The sequence below is a fragment of the Etheostoma spectabile genome, chromosome 7 (genome assembly GCF_008692095.1).
Source record: "Etheostoma spectabile isolate EspeVRDwgs_2016 chromosome 7, UIUC_Espe_1.0, whole genome shotgun sequence".
NCBI lineage: Eukaryota > Metazoa > Chordata > Actinopteri > Perciformes > Percidae > Etheostoma > Etheostoma spectabile.
The window spans coordinates 11365985-11383805 of NC_045739.1; the positions used below are offsets into that span (position 1 = coordinate 11365985).

General features: G+C 38.3%; 3 protein-coding genes and 1 non-coding gene across 4 annotated transcripts in view; 2 read left to right on the plus strand and 2 right to left on the minus strand.

Moving 5' to 3' along the window:
• inavaa (innate immunity activator a) overlaps window positions 1-1091 on the minus strand; it is a 7748-nt gene extending 6657 nt beyond the window's left edge. The window contains exon 1 of the mRNA XM_032521546.1: window positions 983-1091. The gene's annotated coding sequence lies outside the window, so the exon portion shown is untranslated. The remainder of the gene's footprint in view (window positions 1-982) is intronic.
• A 3437-nt stretch (window positions 1092-4528) lies between these two features.
• zgc:195245 (protein FAM107B) lies at window positions 4529-7750 on the minus strand. Its single transcript, XM_032521179.1, has 5 exons — window positions 7493-7750; window positions 6182-6209; window positions 5575-5725; window positions 5318-5462; window positions 4529-4710 (listed from the first exon to the last, which is right to left on the minus strand). Exons 1-5 carry the CDS (start codon window positions 7631-7633, stop codon window positions 4609-4611), a joined length of 567 nt encoding a protein of 188 aa, XP_032377070.1. The 5' UTR covers window positions 7634-7750; the 3' UTR covers window positions 4529-4608.
• Window positions 7751-8772: 1022 nt separating this feature from the next.
• LOC116693314 (small Cajal body-specific RNA 2) lies at window positions 8773-9160 on the plus strand. Its single transcript, XR_004332895.1, has one exon.
• Window positions 9161-11968: 2808 nt separating this feature from the next.
• The window catches only part of smc5 (structural maintenance of chromosomes 5), a 17261-nt gene continuing 11408 nt past the window's right edge, over window positions 11969-17821 (plus strand). The window contains exons 1-9 of the mRNA XM_032521178.1: window positions 11969-12236; window positions 13436-13577; window positions 13864-13916; window positions 14203-14365; window positions 14723-14857; window positions 15050-15190; window positions 15288-15449; window positions 15873-15944; window positions 17250-17505. Of these exons, the coding sequence (XP_032377069.1) occupies window positions 12073-12236; window positions 13436-13577; window positions 13864-13916; window positions 14203-14365; window positions 14723-14857; window positions 15050-15190; window positions 15288-15449; window positions 15873-15944; window positions 17250-17505 (1288 nt within the window). The 5' untranslated portion in view covers window positions 11969-12072. The remainder of the gene's footprint in view (window positions 12237-13435; window positions 13578-13863; window positions 13917-14202; window positions 14366-14722; window positions 14858-15049; window positions 15191-15287; window positions 15450-15872; window positions 15945-17249; window positions 17506-17821) is intronic.

Genomic DNA, 17821 nt, shown 5'->3' on the forward strand with positions numbered 1-17821 from the left:
GGGGATTCCAGAGACATAACAACACAGAGGTGTTGTCTTTAGCACCACAGTAGCACTGCATGTCTGTCAACATGTGGACTGATGGAGATGGTGTTTATTCTGCTGCCTTGGGCACAAACAACTGCCACTAAGTGGCCTGTTGAATATAAATCCTAAAGAGCTGTTCAGTTAAAACAAGCAGTTTATAATCATGGTACAGAAACAGAGCAAGTGATTGAACTACAGAGACTCAAATCAGTCTTCCAGATAGCAGCTGTCTTGTATTAGTTAATTCAAACTTGCTTAGTCTGATGATTTTAACATTGAGGTGTTTTAACTTGAAGAAAAATAGTAGCCTAGTAGTAGGAGAAGTGCACCGATCCTTTTCAGATCCTCCCATTAGTTTACTAAATAAAAAATGAATGGCAACATCACCCAATGAAAATGTTCCATTTAAAATCCTGCATGTTCACTTAAATAAAAGTACATTAGTATTGTTGACAAAATGTAGGCTACTTACAGTGTCAATAGTAAATGCATCATATTTTCTGCATGTTTTGAATGTAAAGTTTTAATCTGTTAAGTGACTGTTTACTATTTATACAATTATATAGCTGTCAAATTAATGTAGTGAAGTAAAAAGTACAATTCTTCCCTCTGAATTAAAGTGTAGCAGGAAAATTAAATGCTCAAGTAAAGTAGCCTACTTCATCATTGTAGTTAAGTACCGCACTTGAGTAAATGTAGTTAACACTGAAAAAGAGTAAGCACTTATCTTAATGACATGTTTTAAGATTTATGTGCAGCCCAAATGGCAAATTCAGTTACGCTAATTGCTCTGTAAAGTTTTCCGACTTGTAACATCATCACTCACCTCACAGACTACATCCTAGCTTAATACATTGTACTAATGTTGCAGCTCTTTCCCTGTGCGGCGTTTTCCCTTTATATTTTTCATGTTATTAACCTAAGTAAAGTCCAAGAATTTGTGTAGCCTACTCACCTTATATAATATGTATCTGCTCCTCTACATCATCCTCTCTGAGGTAGCAGGAGGTGTCCAGACTTTCTCTGGTTCGATATAAGACTAAGCTTGGGACATCTGTTTCAGTCAACTTCACTGTCTTTGTGAAGGGGGAAGAGCTTAATTAAGTTTTGGTAAAGTATTTCTTTACTAACAAATATGTTCTTATATTTACTTTAAAACGTATGGTTTACCTGTGTACTTTATTAAAATTATATGTTTTCACTTAAGTAAGTTTTTAACAGGAAATAGAACATTTGGTGGTGTCGGTGATCTACCCGGATTAGTTTTTAAATGGTTTGGTCCGACGCTGCTGCATCTCCAGACACGCTCTGCGTATTGACACAGCACGCGACTCATTAAGGGGGGCTTTCAATTTGAAAAAAAAAAAAAGTAGGCACAAAAGAAGAAAGGCCGGAGGGAGAGGCAAGTTTTGGTAAAACCCAGGACAGCTGGTGAGTATGAGTTGGTGGTGATGAACAAGACCACACTCTATCTTCTGCCACAATAATGAAAAAAGAAGAACAAAGTGGGATGTTTGGGCCGAGCTACCCATCCATACTATACCTTAAAACTTAATAATAGGACTACTCTGGAGACTGGTGTAGGCTAATTTTTCTTGCTGACTCGTTCACTTAATTCTAAGCCATAGCCTAATGACCTATCTACTTGTATCGAGGACAATATTTTATGCTGCGGGAGGATTGTTTTTAATCATTACTTTATTCTTTATTGCATCAGCAGTGGCAAAAAGTAGCCTAACTAGTAGCCTAGAAGTCTATATTAGCTAATAAAGTAGCCTAGCTTACGTATTAAATTTCAATTTGGATGTACTTTTGTGAGTTTTTCTATTTGATGTTACTTTAAACAGCCACTGTTAGGCCTACTAGTGACTTTGCAGATTAAGATTTCAAATAGGCTATCATTAGCATAAACAATATTATCTGCTGTTACACATTCAGCCACATAAAGTAGTTAGAATTAGCTCCATCTCGACCAGCTACAACATTAAAATGTTGTTTAGATGTTAATTTATCAGTATCAACAACCCAATAATATAATATAGGGTATATATAATAATAATAATAATAATAATAATAATAATAATAATAATAATAATAATAAAACATAACCTAAAAATCTTAATTATTAGTATTTTGGACTTTTGATATTTTAAGTATATTTTGCCGATTATGTGCGAATACTTCCTTCACCCCTGATTATGTATAGCACTTTGGGTTTCATTTGTGTATGAGATGTGTTACTAAATAATCTAATTGTAATGTCTTTCTGTGACTAACAATTTTTTATTTTTCATTTTTTAACTAAATAAAAGCCATCCATCTTAAACTGAATGAGGCGCACTTTGATATCGTGTGACATAGTTTTAATATTACAGATTCTGTTCCACTCCTCACCACTCCTCATCATCCAGTGTAATACTCAGATCCCTTTCCCATGTCTTTTTTTAGGGCTGTCCAGGCTCCATTCCCCAGGTTCTGCATAGGCATACCTAGAATAATACCCAGAAGCCTCATGACCTTTTCCATATTTCAACAGCTTGGGAACACAAACCATTTTTATAACATTGACCTCCCCTGCTATTGAGAGATTCAGAGACGCCCATCTATTAACATTAAAAGAAATGTTATTAAATAATGGATCCAAAATAACTTTAACTAGGCCTTTTAACTGGGCAGGTGATAAGATACCCAGATATACGATACGTTGCTTTGGTCATATATTTATTAAAGCGTTACCTTTAATTGTTAAAGGTAACGCTTCTGACTTGGACCAATTTACCCTATAACCTGGAAATTTCAAGAAAAAGTCAATGATCCCGAGTAGACGGTTTTGATATGCTAGGTTCAGACACAAAAATTAATATATCATCTGCGTAAAAGAATATGTTTGTGCACTATACCTCCTACCATAACACTTGGAAAGTTATCCTCCCCTTTATGGCTGCTGCCAAAGACTCTATAGCTAAACAAAACAACAAAGGAGACAGAGGTGAGGCCTGACTTGTTCCCCTTCCAAGAGCAAAATATTTTCCAAAATTAACCCATTAGTTTGCACCGTGGCCTCTAGGTGCCTATAAAGCACCTTAATATGCTTTAGAAAAATTAACACATAGGCCCATTCAACCATATCAAAAGCCTTTTAGGCATCAAGGGAAATAGCAGCTATTTGGGATTGTCTATCAGCCACAGACCATGTAATATTAATGAGACGCCTGCTATTAACTGACAAGCTATGCTCGTGAATAAACTCCACATGATCAGAATGAATTAGATTATTTAATCCACTTGCCAACATTTTTGAAATAATCTTAACATCTAACTGCATTGGGGAGATTGGGCCCTGGGGCTTTACACACAGGCAGGGCTCACATTACCGCTTTCATTTTCTACATAGTCAAACCCACATCAAGGAGTTCTCTTTGCTCTTCTGTCAGTCTGGGAACCATAGTGGCTCTATGAAGGGACATATTTCTTCATCAGTAGAGGTAGATAATAACCTATAGAGATTAGTGTAAAAATTTTTAAAAACAGTGTTGAAATCTACAGTTGATGTAAAAGAACTGATCCAGAATTGGATCTAACTGCAGAAATAGTTGAAGCTGATTCCCTCTGTTATATTTGACTAGTACTTAATCATTTTGTGTTGCCCTCAATAAATTTAATTCAACCTTATGAGCTAAAGCTATCATATTATTATATTGGTGTTTTAATCGAGTCAGTTTTCTTAGGCCATCCTGTGACATTCTTTGTGTAGTCCCGGTTTCATTGGTTTGATTTCACTTTCTCTAAATGCAATTCTAAAATACCAAACAGGCTGTTTTATTTGCCCTTAGTCTGTGGCTTCCCTGACTATCACAAATGTCTCCAGTGCCTTAACCAGGCCCTTGGGTATTCCAAGCCTATATATCCTAAAAAGCCTCCTCCAGATGGCCTGTGCTTTCGCCTCTCATCCCGTGATGGAATGAAAAGATCAGCTAATTAAACAAAGTCCCATATCCATTTGAAAGAAGTGTGAGTGCCCTTAGGGAGCAGAGCTGCATGCAAATCAATCCCCCGTGCTTTAAATTGTGTCCAATAAAACAACACATGTCTGCAAACCATAAAGCCTTTATTTCCACAAGACACAGACACACTAAAAATCAGAAGTCATGACGGAAACAGATACACAAACATGTATTTGTGGGGGATTTCTATTAATGCAAACCAATTCTGTTGAGATGTCTCTGTTAATAATCACATATTATAGTGGTCTTATTGAAAGTAAAGAATTAGACAGAGAAGTTGAACAAATAAATAGTAATGACCATATAAAACATAAAAAATCTCCATCTTCTTATCTTCAAAAATGTTGAGCCCATCATTATGAATATCAAATGAGTACTTCTACTCTGTCATCACAAACAAAACTTTTTAAAAGAATATTTAAGAAGACATTTCTAAATGTGTGTTTCCTGGTATGTATGATTCCTTACAAATTCTGATATTCCAAATTGTAATTTAGATATAACTCAGCAGACAGGGAACATGAAGATAGGGCCACTATGGTGAGATGTTGCAGGGGCTGAAGGGAGCCTCGGGGCATCACTGCTCAGACGTCTGTGTCCGCCTCAGGTTGTCCTTCACACGGACAAACTCTGGGATCTTCTGCTGGTTCTCCAGCCGCCTGATCTCCTCCTGCTCATACTGGAAAGACAAAAGACAAGTCAGTGCATCAGCTCTCAGCCAGTCAATGCTATCCACCTCATCCACCATCAGCCCATTGCAATTTACCATATAACAACATTTCCATCACAAAGGTTTGTATTTGGGCATAAACACGGTCAGGTCTAAAGACGTTGTTATTTACTTCTTACAGTTAGTTGTTGTAGTTTGTAAACAAGGTCACAAGATATATCTAAGGAGTCTTGCATGATTAAAATGGTAAAAAAAAGAAAAAACTAAGCTACACACATTTCTTTCAATTTTTTGGACTTTTCTCTAATCTTTATTTTTTTTAGACGTAATATTGGATAATTTGACCTCTTTGGCTGTTGAACTGGTATAAAATCTGAAAAGAAGTAGAAGGGTACTGTCGCAGAAAAATTTACAGTAAAGTAAAGGTATCTCAAATTTGTACTTTTGTTCAGCACTTGAGTAAATAGACCTTCCACTACTGGTATAGGCCCAGAATCCTTTAATGCTCAAAGCAGCAACACTGACAACAACCCCTGTGTGTTTGAGCCATAGTGAATTTATATGGTACCTTCATTAATTTATGTCTCTAAGCTGTTTGTTATGATCTTCTTCTGACCTCTTGCAGCTTCTGCTGCCTCTTACGGAGCTCCGTCTCCAGATCTGAGGGCTGCTGTCGTGCCATCTCCTCCTCCTTGTGCAGCTCCAGTCTGCGCTGCTCCAACACTCTCTGCAGCTCTGGTTTCTCCTCCAATAGCAGGCCCCTGCATGGTCAGTCAGAGTCACAGTTACACACACAAATCCACCCTGCTCTGTTTCAAATCTTGAACACATTAAGATCGGAAAGTCAGAGAGGATTTTCGGTGTTGGTTATACCGTTTATGGCTGAGCAGCAGTTCCCGGTGCAGGTTCTGGTAGCTTGGTGTCTCCACTGAGGAACCGTTGAGTTTCCTGGGCTGAAGGACCTCGTCACCGCTGCAGTCTGCTGTGGACTGACGGGACAGCCTCTGGCGGCCAACAGAACTCTCTGAGGAACACAAAACGACTCATATCATACCTGTTGACTTTAATTTGTAACTTCTCAGGTCTAAACTAATCCTGATCAAATCTTTAAAACGATAAATGAATAACGGTTGACCCTGCTGACATTGTGAGATTTCAGTCACAAAGTAATGCATTGTTTAAAGAGGGAAAAAAACATTTGAATAACAATTGAACAATATGTCAGGTCATGGAAAATACATCATCAAACAATTCCTAATCTATTAATCAAATATTTCCTTGATTGAATTCATCTATCATTATCTTCAGTCTATCATTCATCATCAATCTAGCAAATAGATAAATCAATCAAATATTTAATTGTTAACATTTGAGTGATCCTTCTATCAATCAAATATTAATCATCAGTATCATCAACTGCTCTTGTCTTAAGTTTAGAATATTATTTCCCTTTCTGCTCGGCATTTGTGCAGTAAGATACCTTTTTTGTGTTGTCCATATCCGGGTTTCTGTCAGCATAAAAAAGAAGAGAAACCATGTTAGTAATGTGACGAGTATGTTTTTTTCACAGCCACTAGCTGAGCCAACCATGTTAACATAGATGTATCAAAACATCTTAACCTGACTGGAAAGAGGGTATAATTAGATTCTGTGGGAGAAGGAAGGGACAGTGCGTCTTTGGCAAAACATGACCAAAGTTCCACAAGTAATAAAAAAAGAAAAATTATGTAAATATCTGCATTTATTACTCTCGTAAAATAACAACACGGGAGGAAAAATTTGCATGACATTCTACTGTAACACATTCAGACAGATAGGCTACCTCTGCCACACCCCATGAAACCAGATAACCAGGAAGACAGGGACCATTTGAGCAAGTAACAGCTGGTGGATGCTGTTGTAACCAAAGTCATGTAGATTTCTGTCATAAAACTGCCCCACAACTGACAATAAGATCCCTAAGCTCTGCTTTTGGATCCTTGAGCTCAGAACTGTTTTTGGGATTGTGCCTTTTACTGTTCCTGTCACAGACATAAGCCTCCAGATCCTGTCCCTCCTCGGACTCCTGCAGAGTAGTTGAGCTGACAGATAACCTGATGGGCGTCTGACGTGCTGGAAGCCATTGTTCCATTCAAAGCCTGCAGGGCTGAGATTAATTCCAGCAAAATCACTCCACCTGATCTCCCAACTCCTCTTTATCTCCAGAACAGACACACTGAATAGTTTTATCACAAGCTGAATTTGTGAGATCATATTACCTTTAGAACATGTTCTTTTCATGCACTGGAACATGAAACCCCCTACGCTGAACAGTTTTTCACATGACAAAGATAGTTACATGCAACATGTGGCATTATCGGTTGTCTGAAATAAGATAGAATTTAAGTGAACATAAAAAGCAACAAGATGCTCATTGAGGATAAAGCTTGTGGCTGATAGCTTACTTTATGGACGCAAAACTTTGATGCCAGCACTTTTCACCTGAACAGAGCAGTTTCATAAATTAATAGACTGTTACTTTGCAGGCCATCTACTTCTACAGTCTTGATCATTCTAATCTGCGAGGTAATTGTTGATTGTCCCAAGGATAGTGTATTTTTTGTGTCCATAATCTACATAATATTAGGATGGATGTAAAGCTTATTGGACATATGGAATTCAAAGTAAACAACAACTGAGGCTTCACTTACTGCCTGACAGAAGTCATCTAAACCTCCGACAGATGGCCACCTGACCAGACGCTGACCTCTCACTCACCAGACAAGAGTTAAGAATAAAGAAAACAACTCACTTTTCTTACAGTTGAGCCCTCCATGGCAAGATGGTGGAGGTCCACTGTTTCTGTCCACAAACAGTATGTTTGTTTTAGTCCATTGTTTAAAGAATCACACCTCCTCACATACTCTGTCTGTTGTCCGTTTCCTTGCTGCATCTAAGTCCAACATGTTGCTGTTAATGAGGCATCCTCAGACTCCGTGTGCCACCTAGCAGAAGTCAATATTCGTAGTAGACACTGAAATCTTATTACGCCATTCAAGATTACCTCACAGCCCCCACAGGGCACAAGACGCTAGATTAGGTAATTGCAGCAGACACAAATGCAGCTTAAAACCAACCTAACACGACCCTATTACAAGTTGACTTCAACAACAAATGCATTCAGGCATGCCAATATCCTGTTTATAGTGTGGGCAGTAAACCGTTTCACTCTATGTTCATTGGTTCTTATTGCTTGGAAACATACAGTACACGTTACAAGTATAACAATTATTTGCAGTTTATGCTATCGTGTTCGGTATTTTAACACATTTAGTAATTCTTAACAGTGAGATGGAAATAATCTAAACTGTGCATAATCAACATTTTCAAAACTCTATTTCTCACAGGTCACATTGCCTTCTCAAGAGACAGTTTATCTATATGGTTTCTGAGCAGCACTCAGTGTGTATTTGTAGCACTACAGCCTGAAATGATATGGCATAAGGTTTATTTTTGTATTTGTCTCCTTCTGTATAGTACTTCTTTGTATATATGTATCAGTGCAAAGCTAATTAGACCTCAGGATATATTTCCCAGCCATTTACAATGCAATTGTGACTATGATGCTGGAAAAAATATTGCACTTACAATCAATTAATTTCTTTTTATTTGATCATAAACATGATGTGAAATCCCTCTTTAACATGAACCGGGAAGGCACCAGAAAAGTTTAAACAATACCTACAAATGGAACTTAATTGTAAAATCATGTTTTGGTTTTACTTCATTTACCCATTGTTTCTTCTTTTATATTATTTACATAATTACTTGCATTGTTTTTATTTTGTTTATTTTGTTTTATTATAGTGATCTTTTACTTCTTTGTCATTGTATGCAGAGTGCTTATAACACTATTTTACATTTCATGTTTGTTCATATATTCTTGCTTAACTGTAAAACTGTAATTTCCACATTTAATGCAAAAAATATCAAGTAAATATCAAGTCAAAGAAGGGACGGTCTTTTTTTTTTTTGTGGCCACATGAGGTCGACATACTATTTCATGCTTTTAATATCCCATGATCCCATGCGGCTTTTTGCTTTAAATACAACCCGGAAGTGCCTTGTGATTCTTACAGTTTGAATGGCTTGTGAGTGAGGTGTGTGTGTGTGTGTGTGTGTGAGAGAGTGTTTGGGTGAGTAAATGTGGAGTGTTTGTGAGTGTACATTTCTGTTAAAAAAAACCTACACAGTGATCTTATTTGATCTGGTCTGAGTTTGGCTCTACTCCGATCAGAGATGATAGGAAAAGCGCTCGCGAGCCTCCGTGGCGATGAGCCGCTGGCGAGATGTTCAGAGCCTCCACGCTTCATGCTGTGGGCAGAGATGATGAATTGATCAGATATACTAGTTCTGCGTGAGTTCGGGTTCATCTCGAGCGTCACAATGGACAATGAGTATAGAGGCGATTCTGATCTAACCACAACCCAGAAGCCGCGAGGAATCCTGGGCGGTTATCGGTTGTTTTAAAGCCCGCGACCTTTGCGTGCCTTCTGCTCTTGTTTAATTGTTTCAAAAACAAGATGTCGGCAGCGGAAGCTTCCCTTTTGTTGGTGTAGCTGTCCAAACGTTTAAAGGCAGTCGGAGGTGGAAAGTAACTTGGTATTGTGACAAGCCATGGCCCCCCTAAGATCCTGGAAGAGAAAAATAAATCAAACTGTGTGCACGGTTTTACAATCCGTGGGGACAGATTGGTAAACTGTACACACGGTAGGCTAGAGTTTATTTATTTCTCCCCCTGAGCTTCAGGACAATGACCACAGGAGGAGTTAAACCACCTTTTAACATTATTTAACATTAGAAAACTGATGGGATTTGAAATATAGACCCTTTTTCACAGTGATTTTGAGTTGTTCTTGTTCCCCACGACGGGTGGATCCATTCTTTTCCTCCTTCTCTTTCTCCCAGTCTTTGTTAAATTCTCCGTATTTCACCCCACTTTATCCCGGGCATTATTTCTTCCAAAACCTCTCCTACAGTCCATCACCATTAGCCGCTACCGCGCATTTTCCTAACCAGAAAACAACAGACTGCCCTGCTCTGCCTCTGATGGCTGGTACTCGTTTCCATCTGGGTCAGAGCCAATTAGAAGCAGGAAGGGTGGGAAATAACGCTGCTGAATGGTGTTTATGGGGAAAGGGACGGGATCGAGCGAACCGGCAAGAAAAAGCGTGGAACAAGCCCAAAAAAGCAACCACATTTAGTGACAAGGCCAAAAAACCGCAACCCGCGAATAAAATATTTGTAAGCGACTTTACAAAAAACAAGCCCAAAGTCGCTTATAATAAGCGGACTTGGCAACACTGATTGCACAGCGGATACGTTCTAGTGTAGGAGAAACCCGCTCATGGTCGTTTGCCTTTCTTTAAACCAATCACAATCATCTTGGATCGCGCTCCGGGCGGCGATATTACGAATCCCACTATGGCCACACCAATACCCGCCTTTCAATAGTATTAAAACACTACTACTGGCCAGGTGTCCATGCTTACATGTACAGGTTCTATTTCCTGACCAATGCCCTTACTCCACTTCACTCGAGGTGAAACGCCTAACCCCAACCAATCGAGCTGCTTCGTAGGGCGGGACTTGGCGTGGCCATAATGGAATAATAACGTTATTTGGCCTCCGGGCTGCAGCCGTACACTCTTGTCGGGGCACAGCGGTAGCTCTGCTAAATAGTCTCTAAAAGAAACTAGTTTTTAGTGGAACATTTGCACCCTGTAAAATAATATGCCACACAACATATTAAATTAAGTGAAGTGTACATTATATTTTTTGTAAATCTGCACCACCATTCCCCGAAAGAATAAGCAGGCCTAGATTTGAAAAAAAATCTTTGCACCAAACCTTTCATACTCAAAACATAGGTCTTTAGTAGCCTGAGCACAGTAGGCTACATTATCAAGAAATGTGCATTAGATAGATAGATAGATATTTATTGATCCCAAAAATATGGGAAATTACAGTGTTACAGCAGCACACAAAATATACTTACATACAATATACATGAAATAATAAGAATAATAAAATATAAGAACAAGTATTTAAATATATACAAGATGGGAAAAAAAAACAAAATGTGCAACTGTTTAAGTATGAGTATGCTAAAATGTAAATGACCCAATCGTGCCGGTTGCCCTTATTGTAATATTAAGACAAGAAAAAACAAAAGAATATGCATATGAACAGGTTTTTTTTCCTTTTTTAACCTTATTCATCACTCCCTCTTTCTTTTTTTCAGATATAGGGAACTGTATTCTTGCATTCAGTTGCCATTTTATCAGATACACCTAAGACCCTGCAATAAATCCTTCCATTACCTGTTTATGATATTTTGTCCACCCCATTTGTAACAGTTAGTAGCCTAATACTAAAACATCTCTCTGTATAATGCAGTATAGTAGAAGGAATAAAATAAACTTAAATCAAGCCTTCAACAAATCCTTTATTACATTACATTTTGTTCTTTATTAAAATAGTTATGTGGCAAATGTTTTGGAGCCAATTCTTTTCGATTATGTGGAATTTTCTCATTGATAAAACCAATTGTACAATGAAAATAAAATCACTAATTCTACACATACCAACAGTATTTCTCACCTGCTCAGTGCTTTTATCATACAAGTGTACAAGTTATTGCCATGTGCCCAACAATTACAAGAAGTAGTCGTCCCCAATTAAATATTTCTATCTCAGGCTCCCTTCATTAATCTCTCATTAAATATGTTAAATATGTATTATAAAAGAAAATCACATAAGCAAAATTAGAAGCTAAGACAGAATAGTACAGTTGAATTATATGGCTAAAATATAAACAATAAAAAATTACTACATTCATATATAAATACACATTTCTGTGGACAGTATTTGCAAATTAACATATTGGAGAACAGAGGCGGAAACAGTTTGTATACCGTATCTATACACGTATATATATATATATATATTTATATTTATATATATAGTATATACATTGTGTTCACATCATAGACATTAACGGTCTATGGTCCATTGATATTAACGGTCTATGGTTCACATCAATATCATTTTCTTAAGGGACATGTGATTATTTATGTTAATGTTTTACAAGTACCAATTGGGTTAAGTTGGTCGAAAACGTTTTATTCATTTAAAAGCTTATCAGCATAGACGTAATGTCTCGCGATAATTAACGGTATCCTTGGCGATTACGTCAATCTTTGTGTACACACGTGACCTCTTTTGTCCAACCGGCTTTCAGTAAAGACGAGGTGAAGCGCGGGAGGAGGGCGAGGAGCGAACGAGCGTGTCCGTAGTTCCCTGGGCAGGATTCTCTTTTTGTTTACCACCATGGCTTCGTCTAGCAAAAGAAAGCGGATAAGCCACGTTAACAGCGACTCTCAAACTTCTAATAGCGCAGCTAACGTGTTTACAGGCACTCAGCCCGATGGATCCGATGGAGACGGTCGTTTTGTTGAAGGATCCATACTTCGCCTCACCATGAAAAACTTCCTGTAAGTTATTGCGTCTCAGCTGTCAGCACACAACACAGAGCCCCGACTATAGACCGAAACTCAGCTGCCTCCAGCCTGGAAGAATATACACCCTGTTAATGGATGGACGGCTAATTTAGCAGACATGCTAACAAATTAGCGCTATCTGCCACTGTATCGGGATGTTTTGACGTGTAAAAGCATCACCAAATCGTGTAACATGAACGTTATGTTACCCCCTGCTAGAAACCAGCGATGTGTCAGTTGTTCCACGACTGTCATGTAAGGCACACAAGCAAGTCCCAATTAACCCAATTAACATATGTTAAGTTCCAATTAAAGATTGTAAGGGTCAAATTCAGGTCTTGAGTAGGAGCCCAAATCATGTGTCAAGGTCTTGAGGGAGAAGCCCAAGTCAAGTCCCCATAATGGCTACCGCTATAATGTTCACTTCAGATTCAGAATACATCCGTTCACCTGCCAGTTCGTCGGGTATAACGTTACCTTGTTAAAACGACTGCAGTCGGATGAAACAGCCGCGCAACAATGGTCCCGTTATGAATTTGACAATGTTCAGCTATTGTTGAGATCGTTTTAGAAATGTTTTAACTTCATGGTCATTTTGGAAGCTGTCGTTTGTGAACCTGCTTTATACTGAAAGGTATTCTAATTTGATTTCATTTATAACACAGATGATAGACTACATATTTTGTTGAATAAGTATTTAGTAGACTATATCTCCTAAATAAATACATCTTAAGTACTCAAGTCATGAGCACGGTGGGTGTTGACTGTCAAAAAGCTCAAAGTAGTACAACCAGATGATCGGGTCCTGAAGTTTGAAGGATTGTCTGTGTTGTAGGTCCTCAATCTACCAACAGCGCTAAAGCATATACTGAACAGGCTCTTCATTGTGACAGGACAGTTTTTATTGGACCTCTCATTAGCATGGCCTTTATTATAATTATAAACTACACAGATCCCGATGCACCTTCTTGTCTCATGATCAATTTAGTCAGTACATGAGCCTAAACAATAACAACACTCGATCAATATGGTCACTGTATGAAAATGGCACTGTAGTTAGTATAGTTCAAAGCATACTATTTAAAAAAAAATAATATTTTATGATGCAAGTGGATAATCCCTTGATTTCAGGCAAGGTGGCCCACCTCTGCTATCGAACACTACATATAAATATCTCTATTGTACTCTGACAGGACCTATGACTACTCTGTGGTGCATCCTGGACCTAATCTGAACATGATTGTTGGAGCCAATGGAACCGGCAAGTCTAGCATTGTGTGTGCCATCTGTCTGGGTCTGGCTGGCAAGACCACTATCCTGGGAAGAGGCGACAAGGTAAACTGCAGAGGCACAAAGGAACTGCTTCTGAACTAGATCAGGCCTTGATTTATTTCCAAAAAAGTAAATAATAGATTACAGCTGATAGTAATAACATGAATAAGGATTTATTATTATTATATTATTTAGCATTTTTATTTGAATATTTTTTGTTGTCCTACACTGCCTGTTATGCTTTGTCTCAGAACCCTGAACCAGTGTCAGTCAGTCAAATCATTACACGGTTTTTTTGTTGACAAATAAATTATAATTCAGATGACGAAACGTTTATTTCTTTCTGTAGGTTGGGCTCTATGTTAAACGCGGGTGCCGTAAAGGATTTATTGAGATTGAACTGTAAGTTATGTGAAAGAGTTTGCAGACACACACAGTTACTAATAGCAAGCTATTGGATGGTTGAAATACATTTGTGTTGCATTTATTCAGACATTTCAGAAACCAGGACATATTACTCTTTTTAACATAGCTCAGCATTTTAGAAATACAGACAGTTCAATCTTAAATGATACTACTGTTTTTCCAGCAAGCGTGTCAGCTATTTAATGATTTAGGAATAATTGCATGATATTTTTTGTAGATGTATCTGATTTGTAGAAACAAACTCTTGCTCTTGTTATTCCAGCTACAAGACTGGTGGTAATGTAGTGATTAACAGAGAGATCCATGTGGAGAACAATCAGTCGCTGTGGATACTGAATGGAAGACACTGCAACCAGAAAGCAGTGGAAGAAGAAGTCAAGTCTCTGTGTATCCAAGTCAGCAATCTCTGCCAGTTTCTGCCTCAGGTATGTTTGTGTCAGTTAGACTAATAGCTGCTGAACTCTTCCATGGAGGCAAGGCTGTTAAATTAGTGCTTTCATAATGTAGGGTATTTTCACAGTTCAGGCATCATTTGTTTGAATGCCTTCTTGCATACTGGTTTGTAATCTCAATATTTGTTAATGCAGCCGGATAATTTTTTCTACTTTTCAAACAAAGCTTTCAATATTCCATCAACGTTTTAGTGTGTGGACATGAAGGACGCATACAATTTTATTTTATTCATACAAATCCATTCTAACTTGCTTTAAATGTTACTTCCAACAACACTTTTCTCAATGTTTTCCATATTTCCTGATTCTGGGCTTGGTTCGTCCCTAAAGGAAAAAGTGGGAGAGTTTGCCAAGATGTCCAAAATTGAGTTGCTGGAGGCAACTGAGAAGTCAGTGGGACCACCAGAGATGTACGAATACCACTGTGAGCTCAAAAACTTCCGCAACAAAGAACGAGAACAGGAGGTAAGCATGATTGTCAAAAAGGAATGCATTTCAAAGAGTTACTGTATGTAGATATGTTTTTTTGAAAGTATCTTTCACTGATCATCTAAGTGGAGTTTCCCCTTTCCCATTTGTCTGTGACTATTTAAAGGCAGCATTGCAGACCTCAGGCTCTTTTACGTTTTTCAGTGTTGGTGGTTTGTTTCCCTTTAGAACATTGTGAAAGAGAAGGCCAGTTTTCTCGAGAAGGCCAAGCAGAGGAATGAGAGAAACAAACATGATGTAAACCGTTACTATGAAAAGAAGAGGCATCTGGACATGATTGAGTTGCTTGAGAAGAAGAAACCATGGGTGGTGAGTGGGAGAAGAGATAAACAAACAATTGTGTGCAGTCAGAGTTAAACTGAATTCTTTTGACTGTGTTAGCTCTGATTTTGTTCTCTGATACTAGGAGTACGAGACCACCCGTAAGGAGCTTGAGGGCACGAAGAGGGAGCGAGACGAGGCCAGAAGGCAGCTCTCTGCCCTGAAGCAGGCCCAGGCGCCCATGCTGAGGAAGATCCAGCTGATTGACAACCAGCTGAAGCCCACTGAAGCACAAATAAAGGCTAAGGTAAAAAAACAAGCAAATGTTATTATTCTCTGATAGGTCTACAGTATGATAGTCTTGGTCTTTAAGAAGTATATATAATATATTTTTAAATAAATTGTATTGATCCCAAGTATCCATGAGGATTATAAATGAGTCAAAACATTACACTGCCCATAGAAACACATAAAAAATGTGAAGACACTTTGGAGCAGCACACTTGAGAATCCTGCCAGCTATAACATTATAGCGTGGATTTATTTCTGAAATACAGCTTCACTAAATGTGAAGTAGGAATAATTGAAAAGAATTATGAACCTTTTGAAAGTAGGTTTAACGTCATCATTAATGTGAGAGGCTCTGAGTTTTGAATGAGCACAATGAATGCTGGAATGTAATATTTGATATTCATTCATCACGATGAACTGTGAGCGTCTTGTTTTTCAGACTATCACTATCAAAGAAGCCTCTCTGAAGTGCAAACAGAAACAAGATCAGTTGGATCGAAAAAATAAAGAGGTGAGAATGTTAACTAATAATAAGTAATCAATGTTGTTGTTATTCTAAAACAACCCATCTGATGGACTTGACAACGTATGGAAGCCATTTGCTTATATGTTGGAAATAGTTTTTAGATTTTCCTCTTGTAATGAAAGAAACAAGAACAAAGAGAAAAAATGATGATACAGACTTATGATTTGCGGCAACCATTAATTTGCCATATTAGAATATATATATATATATATATATATATATATATATATATATATAGGTGTAAGATGCAGGCAGGAGAGCGTACATGGAACGCCATAACCAGGTAGCTGTCATAGTGTACAGGAACATCTGCCACGAGTATGGGCTGGCAGTCCCAAGGTCAAAATGGAAGACACCTCCTAAGGTAGTCGAGAATACCGAGCTAAGATCCTGTGACTTCAAGATCCAGACGGACAACTGGTGATGGCTAACCAACCAACATCGTGTTGATGGACAAACAGCAACAAGGCAGTTTGATAGATTGGCGTACCCAGCGACAGCAACATCAAGAAGGAACACGAGAAGCTTGAAATACCAGGGCTGAAAGAGAGCTAGAAAGATAAAGTAAGAGCAACAGGGTGCCAGTGGTAATCGAGCACTGGGGCTGTGACCCCCAAACTGGAGAGTGGCTCCAGCAGATTCCAGGTGAAACATCAGAGGTCTCTGTCCAGAAGAGTGCAGTCCTAGGAACAGCTAAGATACTCGAACCCTCAAACTCCCAGGCCTCTGGTAGAGGACCCGAGCTTGAGGATGTCACATACCACCCCACAAGGGGTGAGAGGGGGATTTTGTATGGCTTCTCTAGATGTAGACAAAAACAAAACAGGAAACAGACAAATGAAGAAAATAGATACTATAAAATCAGTAGGAGTTCTTACAGCAGAACAGCAGCAATAGCAGTATAATGAAAAAGTGAAGGTTGTGCAAGTAACCAGAGATGAAGTAAAGTAAAACTTTTAAAATTAAAAGCATAGATAAGTAATAGAACATTAAATCTAATCGGTTTTGTGGATCATACACTAACTGGACTTTCTCCTTTTGTATCTTCCATGGTTCACACTTCATACACTCAGTTGACAAGAAGACTAAGAAGAGATGATTAAAGAAATTGCCATCCATTTGAAGAATAAATATTTTTTTTTAATATTTATGATATAATCCTACTTCATGTAGTCTGATGTTGCTGACTTTTTCTGTGCCGTGTGCCTTTTATTACAGAATTAAGAAGACTTAATCTGCAGCTGTGCATTGTTCATAATAAACGATAACTCTCCTTGTTCTTCTCTACAGATTGAAGATATTAAACAAACGCTGAGGCTGAAGCAGATGGAAGAGGAGGACCACCAGAGGCGAATCAGCAACACCAGACGGACCATTGACGACTTGAAGGCGGAGCTTGCCAAAATTGGCGACCAACCCGACGTGACGCCGCGGATCAATGCTGTCAATGTCGAGCTGAGGACCATCCGCGAGGAGAGAGCCAAGGTGGAAGGAGAGAAGGCCGACCTACGCAGGGAGAAGGACAACCTCATAGCCGAGTACAGAAGTGAGTTTCCCACAAAACAGTGCCGTGTCTTCTGAACCAGTTGACATAAAGATGAAATTTGATGGTGCTAACAAACAGTGGATATACAAAGTCTACACACCCCTGGTATTAAAATGCCAGGTATTTGTGATACAATTAGACAAAGATAAATCATGCCAGAACTTTTTCCACCGTTTATTGTGACCTGTAATGTGAACAATTCAATTGAAAATCAAACTGAAATCTTTGAGGGGGAAATATAAAAATTAAAAACGTACAATAACTTGGTTGCATAAGTGTGCACACCCTTAAACTAATACTTTGTTGAAGCACCTTT

Coding starts and splice junctions, on each gene's coding strand:
- zgc:195245 (XM_032521179.1), bottom strand. CDS start 7,633: ATGCAGCAAGGAAACGGACAACAGACAGAGTATGTGAGGAGGTGTGAT. Junction 5,726..6,181: donor ATATGGACAACACAAAAAAG/GTATCTTACTGC, acceptor TGTGTTCCTCAG/AGAGTTCTGTTGGCCGCCAG. Junction 5,463..5,574: donor CTGCTGCTCAGCCATAAACG/GTATAACCAACA, acceptor CTGACCATGCAG/GGGCCTGCTATTGGAGGAGA.